Source organism: Temnothorax americanus, unplaced genomic scaffold, assembly GCF_048541705.1.
Source record: "Temnothorax americanus isolate GAGA-0224 unplaced genomic scaffold, ASM4854170v1 Scaffold13, whole genome shotgun sequence".
Lineage (NCBI taxonomy): Eukaryota > Metazoa > Arthropoda > Insecta > Hymenoptera > Formicidae > Temnothorax > Temnothorax americanus.
In genome coordinates this window covers 2,605,953-2,618,461 of record NW_027509264.1, presented here as the reverse complement: position 1 = coordinate 2,618,461, position 12,509 = coordinate 2,605,953, and the positions used below count along the sequence as shown (strand labels likewise).

Genomic DNA, 12,509 nt, shown 5'->3' with positions numbered 1-12,509 from the left:
CTCTCCCTTTTTACGCCCGCATCCGCGAGGTCGCGGGCGACTATTCTATATCCTATACAGCGTCTTCCGGACTACTAATTCTGCTGCTTGCTGGCCTCGTGAGGCAGCACGACGCGCTTGGTGAGACCCGGTGGCGCGTCGTAGCTCTGAGAGCCACGATCGTCGCCGCGATCCAGGGACGACATCAGGCTCCTCGACGGGCTCGGCGAGATCAGGCATTCGTGGATGAAGCCGCACACGGTGTTCACGTAGACGTCGCGGTAGGTCGCGTAGTGCTTGACGTGCGGCGAATTGGTGAACAGGACGAGCTGGACCCGCACACCCCGCTCGGCCCGCCGGCTGGCGAACTTCTCGACGTCCTGACGTCGAGACAGAAGCTCATGAATCTCTCTTACAATAGATTCCTCTTATCGCGTCTAAGATGGTTGACAATTAATTATGATGATATACACTGAATTATTAGTCATAAATAATAGCTAAGTATCCTCTTTTCTATACATGTCTTTTCTTTTTCCTTTTATTGAAATAATTATTTGCATCGTACCAAGAGTCATTTGAAAGTCCAACCTATCGCTGCAGAATTAGCGTAAAAAAAAGTGGAAACTCACAGACGCCGGGATCAGAGTGTCGCTGTTAGAGTACAGAAACAGCTGAGGCCAGGAATAGGCTTCCTCGGCGAGGGCGATCGGGTTCGTTTGAATAGGCGCTCTGCTGAAAGCCTGCGCAATTACCTGACGATCATAAATCGACGTATAAACTGTACGACGTCGGTACAGCTTTGAAACGATCGAATCTATGGACGTGACACGGTTTTCATCCCGTCCTGACTCCTGCTGACCAAACGTCTCGTTGCGACGAGATCGCGTCGCGTACGGAAATTAATGAAGATTACGATCGTTTCACGCCAGGTAATGTTCGCGAGACAACAATGGGTATCGCGGAATGTCAATACGCTGTTCGTTTACCTCGAAGAACCAGAGTACGGAGAGGAAGAACGTAAAGATGAACGACATCGGCAGGTTCGTGAGGGGATGACCGCCGATAATCGCGCTGATCGCCTTGAAAAGCGCCGTTAATCTCCTCTCGCCGGGCGCGCTGTCGAATATCACTCCCCTGACCTGCGATTTCAATCAAGAATTCTCATGTATGTCGACGGCAAGCAAAAATATTTTCTAGTTTGAAATTTTTATATACACTCTATGTATGTAACGTCGTGTATTTTAACGTTTGCGTCAAGAACATAGAATTTCCAATTTTACACACGTGTCTACATTTTGCAGGCGCTAGTATTTTTCATTCTTTTTATATCTGATATTTTATTTATAAAAATGTAAATAAAATTTTATTCTAAAAATCTAGATCTCCATTTCGAAATTATATCGTATAATTTTTTATATGTCGTGTATATTTTGAGATACGATTGGTATAAACAGTAGGTACGCTATTCCCGACGTACACGACGAATCGCGTATATACATCGTCCGGGGGCGAATTTTGCGCGGAGGGACGCAACGATACGTTCGTCCACCGCCGGTCTACCTTGAACGGCGTGTTAGCCATCTGCATCGCGAGGCTGACGTGCTGATACAGGAACGCGCCGCCGTTACTGAAAACGTGGAAGAATATCGGGTGCTCGTCCAGCCGCTTGTCCGTGATCACCCGCAGCAGCCGCTTGCCGATGTAAGGCATCTTGTCCCGGCGCCAGAACAGGCACTCCACCGGCGCCGTGTAGCGCAGCGTGATGCAGCTGCGAGGACACAACCGCGGACGGGATTAATGACCAACTGTATAGGGATTAACTGTTATACAAGCGCGGCGTTAAACGCGATACGAATGTTTACGCATTCAACAAAAATGGAGCGCTACGGCTGGCACATTTCCGCAATCTCTACGAACATCTTTTCGATCCCGCGATATACAGAGGCAACGCGGAAGAGTGCTCGCGACTCGTCGCGTCGCGTATAGGAGTCTCGCTTCGCGCGCAAGTATACCGTGCCTCTTGAGATTTCGTTCCAAATTCCATCATGTAAGTACATTAATTATAATGAATCATCTAAAGTGGGATTGCGCAAGGACGCTTCATCTCCGTTCTTTAAAATCATTCTCGCGGATTCTACGCCATTTGTGAAACGCGCATATCCGGTGCACGCGCGAGAGGGCAATTGTAGAACGTAGAACGTCTGATTCCGGTCGGAATCGTGACGTTTCTCAGCACGAGCATTTTTTTTTTTTTTTTTTCGACCTTCCGAGGGAATCAAACGCGCGTCGGCGGTTTCACACGGCCACGCCACGCGCGGCGATCGGCGCGGCGGCGCGGAATACCTCTTCTCCTCGTAGATCGAGCTGTATTTGGCCAGGTAACGGTCCTGACAGCCGGCCCATCCCAGCAGGATCACTACCGGCCGCTTGTCCTCCTCGTACACGAACACGAACTCCTCCCGCTGATCCCGATGCCCGGCTGCGGTCAGCGTCGGGTCCTTCGGGGACGGCGGGAACGACGGGAACACGATGCAATAATCCAGATCCTCCTGGTCGCTCATCTCGCCCGATCGCCGCTTCTTGCCGTGCCTCCGGTTTACGACGACGAGGGAAGCGAGGGCCCCAAACGCTACTCGGCCGTCGCGTCGCGTCGTTCGAAACGCGCGAACGCGCCGGGGGATCGATATCCGAGATGGAGTTTCAGGAGCTAGGTCGAGTCGGCGGCGAGGACCGAGGACGACGGCGCATGTGGAATGTGGACGTCCAAGCCAGCAACGTCCAGACGCGGATGCATACGCGGAAGTGCGTATATGCGAGAGCGCGGGACCGTCACCCTCCCGGGATTTTGCGAGGGAAGGATCGCGGTTTGGTTTCTCATCTCGCAACGCGTCATTCTCGATTCGAGATATATAACAAAAATAACGCAATAATTTATTTTCAGGAAAATAAATCGGGAAGAATTAGGAAATTCCGAAATGAGACGGATTTTTTTCTAGATTTTATTGGAGTCGCGCTTGCATTTCCCACAATTTTCCCCGCCCTTCGCAATTATCTGGCTTTTTGATGTTCAACTCTATCAATGCGGATTAAATTTAATTTCGGTTCAACTTATACTTTTTATCTATCTTTTCTCGGTTCTGAAAATTATAAAACATATCACGCTGAAGGGAACCGCAAAATCGTGCGGGTTACCGACGGGATTCGGTAACAGCTGTACAACGCGGGCTCATCCGTCTCTCACGTCAGTCACGTCACGTCTGCCTCTGATAACTCTGATCTCAAGCGAGTGGCGCCTACCGCGGATGGCACGCGAAGCCGTAGAACGAGTAGTCGTCGAGCAGGCGCCTCCTCGCTGGACCGTTCGCGCAGCATCCGAGGGCTGCGCGGGACCAAATTGAAGCGGGCGAGAGAAAGAGGTAGAGCGCGTGGTGGGCGGCGGGGAAGGGGAGGGAGCGCGTTTCGAAACTCGAAATCCAACGAGAAGGGTACACTCAGAGCTCAGAGCCACGCGAGCGGCCGCGCGACACGGCACGAGTGTGTTGTGTATATTCGGATGCCGGGGGGGTGAACGACGTCCGCGTTATGTGCTGCTGGTGCATCGAGAAACGTGCGAGCCACGCGAGGCTCGCCTGTGCCGTCCTGTTTCTCGTGGCGATTGCTCTGCCGCTCGGTGAGTGCGATTTTTATATATTCGGCTTTTTTTATTATTATTATTATTATTATTATTATTATTCTAGACCAATGGGAAGATACTCCAGAATTTATTTTCTTGGAAAAATATTTCCCGAATATCGGGGACATCGTTTGTCGTTATTCGCAGACAGGACGCTCGGTCAAATTTTTATTTTATATCAGTATAACTTGGTATAATAAATGTATAATTGGTACGGATATTTGATATTTATTGGACATTCTTTGCTCGCAATATTTGATATCGTTATTAATCTGTAAAATAAAATTCCTGCAATGGACAGTTATTAAATTCAATAACTTTTAACTATATACGTATATGCAAATCGTTCATAATCATAAATACTTTTAACTACATTATCGAATGAAATTATTAATTCTGTCTCTTTTAGTAATAATAATTAGCTAAATTGTTATCATTACTCAAATGTAAATTACTCAAATTTCTATGATTGTATGAATTATGTTAATTAAGAACATATATATTAATATACAATAGTTATAATTACATACGTTAACATATAGTTCTTTTAAAGAGATTAGCCGATGTATATAGAATTAATGAAATATAACGATTGACCGGGTTGTCCAGTTTTTTTACGAATGGTAATCAATTCAGTGATCAATCTTCGAAGAATGCAAGATGATTCATTCTTGAACACGTCAGACTGTGTCTGCGTTTTAATTTATATAGCGCGTGCCTGAAGAATAGAGAGAGAGAGAGAGAGAGAGAGAGAGAGAGAGAGAGAGAGAGAGAGAGAGAGAGAAAATTTGTCCGAGATAAAGCTTAAAAAATCGAGACGAGACGTTTGCCTCGTATTTTAAAGAGAGGCGGGGAGCCATGAATAAAGAACGTTTAAGAGACTGTAATAATATGCAAATTTTTGTCTCATGGTTTTTAAAACCGCGTTACGAATTCCCGTCCAGAATTAGCCGACTGAGGTTCCACCTCTAATTGCTTTATCTCGCGTCGCGTGCATCTTGCAGAAAACACGCGGAGAATTATCGTAGGTACATCGTGCAATTTGGTTTGTCCGCTAATCGAAAACCGTCGTGTCGCGCGCGCGGAGCAGTAGTGCGAGTCAGCGATAAATCGTACGTTCCAAGGACGACGAATTGTTTTCGGGAGCGTTAAAGCAAGACCTCTCTCGGGCTCTCGCGCGGGATGGAGAAGAACGACGTAATGGGGCGGCAATTTTAACGTTAAATCCCTTCGTTACTTTTTGTTCTTCGAAGCGCGAAGAATATGCCTCCCGCATCGCGGACCCGCGCGCGTCTTTTCCGCCTCGCGCTCCGCGGCGAAATGGAGAAGAACGCGGCGTAATAGAGGCGGGAGGCGGGGGCTATCTTACATTAAATCCTTTTCGTATTTTCGTTCCTTAAAGCGCGAGGAATATGCCTTTTATACCACACCACCTTCCGCCCGATGGCTCGTATCTTAAAAGTGAAAAATAGTCCACTATACATCTCCGGGAGAAATTTCCTCGCTGTCGCGCGACAGGAGAAACTCCATTTCCACAACCTCGGCTTCCCCGTCTCCGTAGAGTCTCGCGAGCGGAGAGGAGAGCGACTTGAGGCGCGGTCTGTTAATTTTCACGATGCATTGTGGACCGTGCAATCACAATGAAATGCCAACCCGAGCTTTCTCTCCCCCCCCCCCCCGGCTCCAGCGTCTTTTGTATAGCGCGATGTAATTAGTTTTGCCGCTGGACGCGTATTAGCAGACTTACGAATTAACATCAAGTGGATTTCCCCCTCTCGCTCTTTCTCTTTCTCTTTTACTGGCTCTCCGCGTATGTGATCCATTTAAGCAATGAAAAAACAATGAGCGCCGGGCAATCTAACTTCACCACTTAACTCGTTTACGATTTATGCGGTTGTTCGCGCGGTTGGTACATTTGCGCGTAATTACGTCGTTGCATATTCTCCGCGCGGAACAGGATTAACAAAATGGCGCAAGATTTACCGGGGGATGAAACGCGTGCGTATACTGTTTCTACTGTGCACTTTTTACTCATTTTTGCCGTGCTCCGCTTACGGCTTAAATGGAGTAATATCGTTTATGAATATCGCGGGAACGTTGCATAAAACTTGAAAACGCATTCGAGAAGGAACTAAATATTTAGAGAGCGCGGTCGAGAAGCGCACCTGCATATTTCGTGTGTTGCTCGAAAAATATATTCGCGTGACAGCTGTTACGTGTTATTGCTTGATTAAAATTATAATAATCGCATAAAAATGTGAAGAAACGGAAAATACACTCTTTGTGTAATTCACAATCATTTCCATTAATAACGCTCTCGCGCAAGATCTATAATTCACAGTTGTGACGTAACATAATCTCCTCGTATAATCGGTTTTTCTCATACTCGTCTCCGTAGGCACTAGGCAGCCGTCAAACGCTCAATGAATTATTCCGCCGAAGGGGGGCGAGCTTAGTGCATAATGCGGAATAATTATGGGAAGCGCGCCGCGCCGTTTTTCATCGATCGCCGGGAATATTCTTCGGAGAGGGATTATTTATCCCTTTACCTTTTAGGTAAAGAGGGAAAGGGAGAGAGGGAGAGAGTGAGGGTTCCATTGGCCGAGCTCCGGCGCACCGGAAACTCATTTCGTTCGATTGGCGACGCAACATTACCGGAGGTAATCTCGTCGTCCCTAGCGTCGTGTGTCGTGAGCGAAAATTGACAAGGGATCAACGACGAGGCCACGCTCCGCGCGTCAGTGCGATATGAGCTGATGGCGAAATTCCCATCCGTGACGATGTCGAGCTTGTCGCAGGTGAACGATAAGCGGTTTGCCAGGTGTTCGCCGGGAAATTCCGACCAGGCCAGGCTTTCCCAAGGTCTTCTCTCTCTCTCTCTCTCTCTCTCTCTCTCTCTCTCTCTCTCTCTCTCTCTCTCTCTCTCTCTCTCTCTCTCTCTCTCTCTCTCTCTCTCTCTCTCTCTCTCTCTCTCTCTCTCTCTCTCTCTCTCGCGTCTCTACAACCGGAACTTATTCAAAGCGCGCCGCGATTATGCGTCTCGATTCGAAATTATTCCTGGCCGTTTCTCCGAGCCACCCGAGCTCGACCGAGATCGCTCAAAAATTGATCGCGTCGCGCGATCCGAAATTCAGATTCGCTTCCCGGAAATACCTTCCGCGTACCAGACTACTCGAGAGTTCGCAACCGCGCCGAGCCTTGGACCGGGCGCGGGCGGTTGACTCGCGAAAACGCGAATGTAACTTTAAAGGTGATGACCCGTGAATATTACAGACGCGGAATGTCGAGCTAGGAAACGACCGCCGTTGTACGTACGTGTATGTGTGTGCGCGGAGCGCGACGAATGAAAAATTGCCGGTGCACGGGTAACGGTGCGTGTGCGCGCCGCGCCGTTCACCGAAATGTACTCATTTATTCAACGTGCGTACGCTCGTGCGCCGGCATAATGTGTCATACGTTATGTTATTCTCGTCGGGGCAATGTGAAAATAAACGTGAAACATTCAAGCGTCCCGATTGCTGATTTAGGCGGGCGTTTGCCGTTAAGGACGTTCTCTCGTCCTTATACTAGAAAAAATCGATTTTCTTAGGATTTTCCTAAAACTGTGAATATACGTTAATTTAGGTGTGCTTTATGCGTGGTATAAATTTCAGTACCTCTTCCGGTTTAAGAAATAAAGATAGCCTCAAAGTTTCAAAAAAAAAATTTTTTAATTTATTTTTTTTTAGTTTTGGCATTTTTTTCCTTATAGAACTCGACGAGAGGAGCAACTTTGGTCCTCTTGGCCAACCTCGTATCTCTTACCGTTTGGCCTGGAAAACCTTTTCGTTATAGTAAAAGTTGAAACTTTGAGGCTCAGTACCTTGATTTTTTATACCGGAAGAGGTACTGAAATTTATACCACGCATAAAGCACACCTAAATTAACGTATATTTACAGTTTCAAGAAAATTCTAAGAAAATCAATTTTCTCTAGTATAAGGACGAGAGAACGTCTTTAAAGCTTCAAAACCAGCTCCCCCTAAAACCGCTGGTATTTGCAGCGCGGCGCGTGTGAATGCGTAAACACGCGTAAATCGAGAACGTGCCGACATCGCGCATACTTTATGTACTCGCGTTGATTAGTCGTAATGATAATAATCAAAAAGCGGCGCGGTTTACCTTCGATGAAATATATTCTGCGAACGTCGTTTGACCACCGATTGAATTTAATTAAACTTTCGCGACGGAATCACCATCACACTCCTGGGTCGGTCGCTTATTACGATAGAGAAACGAACGAATTACTCTCTGCTGCCTAAGGCGAAGCTTAGTTGCTCGCTTTAATTGTTTCTAGAGTTGGAACAGTTCTCTTCATTTCGCCTTGGTGCGCGCGCGCGTGTGTGTATATGTATTCTGCTCTTTCATATTTCTAGATGGTGCGCCGAAAACGATTGAAATAAGACTCCCAAAGGTATAACAATTGCGGATATCGAGCAGAGCATAAATTTATTACAATTTCTTTAAATTGATCAATTTCTAGATATCCTGTAAATTTAAATTATTTGTAATTTATATCAGAGAATTTAGAAGTTATGTTGTAATATGGAAAACATTTGAATCAGAAATATATATATACACACGTAAAACTTATATTTAATGATATATCTAAAGTTTTTTTTCTGTATTATGAATCTAATTAATTATAAATCTAATAATATAAATTACATACCCAAATTTAATCTGACGTATATGCCTATATATTATTTAGATGTAGACACAAAATCTCTCTGCAAAATAATATCTCCTTCGATGAGATATCTCTCGGGCGGGTACTTGCGTTCGTTAACGATTTCGGATACAGCGGTAACAACGGAGAAAGTCGATTATCGCTGGATTATAATACCAATTGCCACTTGATATCGCCTAGATTAGAGTCGAGGATGCTTCTCTCGACGAGCTTTCTTCGAGCAACGCGGCGAGGGAAAATGCGGCGGCCGGTCCCGCCTCTTCTCGAATCGAGGGCCTCGTAAAAAGTTTCGAGTATAATCTACCGTGAAACTTTTACCGGGCATCCCATAAGCATCCCCTTCGTTAGCTAGCGCGCTGAAATCCATATTACGCCTCGCGAGTGGAAAAATCGCGAGTTCATTGAGGGAAAATTTCTAAAAGGGGAACACGGACGAGATGTTATCACTTGAAATTACTTCCCGGCGCGGCGTGCGCTTACTCTCCGAAAAGAGTTTCGTAATAAAAGGTTCCTCGCATTCAGCGGCGCCGGTTGCATTCTCGAACGTCGAAAAAAAAAAAAAATTTGAGAGGCGTCTCGCAGACGTCCGAGGCACATTCTCCGAGAAATTAAGATATTTCTCGCCCGTCCTTCCGTTCATTCCCATCAACTCGATTTTATCGCCGTTATTCTTCGCGCATTAAAGAATTTCCATATCGACGGCGCGGCGCGGCGGACGGTTCTCGCTCGACGGAGCGAAATGACACGGGCGGGGACCGATGACTTCCGCGGTTCCGCGTGGCGTAGTTTCATTGCGGTAACCAGCCCAAGTTTCGACCGAACTCGTGCGGCACAAGTGTGCACGCGAGGCTCCGCGACAAACTTCACAATAGAACTTCCGCATTTTCGCTTCGCTGCCTGCATCGCCCGCGGAGATGCACAGCCGCGGGAAGAACGACCCTTTGCCCAACCCTTCCCTCTTCAGTCTAGCTCACCCTTATTTTCCTGCCACGGCCAATCGAGCCCGCTCTCTTAAGTTTGCTCGTGTTTGCAGGGTTCTGCCAAAATGTCGGGGCACGCGGCACGTCCGGAGACAGGATGGGATCGGATCGTTCCGGCGACGGTTCGCACACTTTGGGAACCCATCGGCAGTATAGGTAAAGTATCGCCGCGCGTATCGACGATCTCCTGCTCGAAGCGGTAAAAGCTACCTCGCTCTTCGTCGAACCTATCTACCGGATGTAACGCGATGCGGGAAATGCGAGAAACGAGGCTCTTCACGCGGGTGGATTTATTCGATTCGCAATGACATGTGCTTTGTCGTATAAAACTGCGTATCCGGTCGGATATCACACAGGAGACTCTTTAATAAAATTACGCTGCAATTATACAATGTTAAATATTAGAGGGTGAAATTTAAACCAATATTTCTAGTTGAATAACGTTTCGTTATTTTTTAATTATTATGTATGTCGAAATTTATTATTTTAACTCTATTAGTTCAGTTAAATTAACATTGTTTTAGTTAAATTAACGATATATTGAGTAGGAGCAGTGGCGAATGATTGACAATAGGAATGTTTGAAAATGGCTCAAATTGAATATAATTTGACACTATGAATTTAACGGTGTAGATCGCAAAGATTTGTCGAAATGACAGCGTCAAAGAAGTGCCGTTTCAAAATACTATCGATTGATCGACAATTAATCATGTAACATTAAGGACGGAATGCAGGAAAAGATTGGATCGCTTATGGTATTCTTTTCTTCACTTATATGTGCAGCTTACATTTATATCCACGCTATGTTCTCATACATATGTCCAATGTCCTATTATTTTTCTTCTTTTTAAACAAGTAAGCCGTAGGAATTTACATAAATATAAAAATACCTTGGCTTCTCTTGGAATAAATTCTAATTTAAGTGATCTTTTAGTCTAGAAACGTTGAAATTGCGCGACAAGGTCCTCTTTGTTCTTTCGATAATTTATTTAGTAGACTAAGCAGCGTCTCCCTGGATCCTTTGTTTTTTGCGAGAGCAAAGATGGTTAGAACTGTTGTTATCTGCCAGCCGGGACGCATCTTTTGAGGGAATGGAGGCTCTCAAGGAAAACAGAAGGACGCTCTCGTCGCGAGGCATTATCAAGAAGCAGGAGGAGACGGAAGCGGAAGCGAAAGCGGAGGCCCGCGGCGATGAACGCGAGGACAAACACCTCCTTTTGTCAGAAAATGGTGCGAAAATTCCGCCTCGGCGAGACGTAAATGTCAGTAAGTAAAATTGTCGTCTCCCTAATGTTAACGTATATCCCCGGTAAATCGGACCGCGGCAAGGTGAAAATGCTCGCGGGAGCGAGATACGATATCCGTTTTCTAAAGCGAATCATGTTATTCCGGAAATTTTCCATATGTCAACGTAAACACTTGTTTCCGTATCGTGTCAAGCTCGGATGGCAAAAATTTCGTCGATTATTAATCGCTCACGTACGCCCAGTATCCGATCGACATGTTTTTGAAGATCTACCTTCGCTATCTGTTCGACAGCGACCCCGAGCAATAAGCAGCAAGAGGGCAACTTCGGCAGTCGAACGCGCAAAAAGCGTCGTAAGAGCAAGGAGGGACTGGCGGGTGCCGGTGTCAAGGATCGCGTGCACGACATCACCGAGGACAGTCGCGAGAACGAGATAAGCAAGCGGGATCGATCGCCACGGAAGAGAAACGACCCCTTCTCGAAGTCGCGGCCGAGGAATCGGGAGGCGCGAAAGTCCCGCGCGGAACGACGAAAGCGGAAAAAGAAGGACCGGAAGGAGCGAGACAGAAGCGGGAAGAGCACGCGGCGGAACAACAGGCGGCAGGACGTCGCGCGACGATCGTCGAAGCGCAAGAGAAAGACGCACGACGGCCTGAGCGGACGTATCCCTGAAAAACTCGACATCGCCGGGATTAACACGTCCGAGCCGGCGATCGAGAACTCGTCGAGCGTCGCCGTCGATCGCGCCTCGCTGACGGAGGCCACCGACACGACGACGACGTCGTCGAGTCTTCAACGTCGTCCGACACTCGAGACGACGAGCAGGCTGATAAGGACGACGCCGCGTCGCGGTGTCTACGCGGCCGACACGGTGGAGAGGGAATTCTCCAAGCAGCTCGAAATGGAGATCTCCAAATCCGCCCTGAAGGATCCCTCGATCTTGGATGACGGTATCTTCGATATCGCCCCGAAGAAATCGGTCGGACGGGGCGCGGATTCGAGCGCGGCGCGGGAGGGTAAAATCGATTTCGGGAGCTCGCATTACGACGCCGAGAAGATGCTGGGCTACTCGAGGACCGAGGAGGACCTGCCGATTCTGGATCTCGAGAACGAGGTGCTGGAGAGGACCCTGAAGGACTACAACGCGTATATGACGTCGCGGCTGAAGCCGTTGTCGTTGCCGCGCTACGACGAGCTGCCGATCCGTCGCGCTTCCGGCACACACCCGCCGAGGAAGCCGATAATTAATTCCGAGGAGAGCGTCGAGGAGACCGGCGACGGAAACGCGGAAGTCACCGGCGTAACGGGAACGTTGCAGAACGACGGCGGCACGAAAGGGGACTTATCTTGCATAAACGGGACGTTCCTGCCGGCGCCTCTATCTCGCCACGCGCTGATCAAATATGTAAAGTAAGTGCTCTCCTACCTTCTATCATCCATAATTCAATGCTCGGTATTAATCCCGGTGTAAACGATTTACGCGAACGCTATGGAGCATAAGCCATGCGCGAAGTGTCTCCCGGTGCAATCGTTAATTTTAATCACGACTCTCCGAAGTCGTCTCTTCAAATCAAACCTCTCTTCGATCGAAACAAATCAAAATAAGGTATATTCCGTTAGTTAATAAAAAGTATAAAAAACGTCTAAAGACGATAGCGAAATTTTGTTCCGTGACACTTTTAGATGAAGATGCAGCGATCAAATATGTAAAGTAAGCACCCTCCTGTCTTTTATCATCTGTAATCCAATGTTCGGTATAATCTTGGAGCCGAGATTCAACGGAGTCAATTGGATTTACGTTCGCTAGCTGAATTGTGTACGAAGTATCTCCTGTGACGCAAGACGTTAATTTTAATAATCGATTTTTTTTTCACAAATAGACTTAGATCAAAATGTCGATAAA

At 47.2% G+C, this 12,509-nt stretch overlaps 2 protein-coding genes across 4 annotated transcripts in view; one reads left to right on the top strand and one right to left on the bottom strand.

The window, feature by feature from the left end:
- Window positions 1-20: 20 nt before the first annotated feature.
- On the bottom strand, window positions 21-2,723 carry LOC143893922 (transmembrane protein 53). Of its 2 annotated transcripts, none has more exons than XM_077399788.1 (5): window positions 2,323-2,723; window positions 1,540-1,747; window positions 966-1,118; window positions 609-731; window positions 21-359 (listed from the first exon to the last, which is right to left on the bottom strand). In XM_077399788.1, exons 1-5 carry the CDS (start codon window positions 2,538-2,540, stop codon window positions 75-77), a joined length of 987 nt encoding a protein of 328 aa, XP_077255914.1. In that variant the 5' UTR covers window positions 2,541-2,723; the 3' UTR covers window positions 21-74. The 2 variants fall into 2 exon arrangements, with proteins under 2 accessions (XP_077255914.1, XP_077255913.1); XM_077399787.1 differs by having other exon boundaries at window positions 609-719; window positions 2,323-2,676.
- A 140-nt stretch (window positions 2,724-2,863) lies between these two features.
- Window positions 2,864-12,509, top strand: part of LOC143893914 (uncharacterized) — a 37,123-nt gene continuing 27,477 nt past the window's right edge. Inside the window, exons 1-4 of one of the 2 annotated variants that reach the window (XM_077399777.1) lie at window positions 2,864-3,649; window positions 9,414-9,516; window positions 10,430-10,626; window positions 10,900-12,016. In XM_077399777.1, the coding sequence (XP_077255903.1) occupies window positions 3,562-3,649; window positions 9,414-9,516; window positions 10,430-10,626; window positions 10,900-12,016 (1,505 nt within the window). In that variant the 5' untranslated portion in view covers window positions 2,864-3,561. The remainder of the gene's footprint in view (window positions 3,650-9,413; window positions 9,517-10,429; window positions 10,627-10,899; window positions 12,017-12,509) is intronic. The other variant, XM_077399776.1, reaches the window with a different exon arrangement.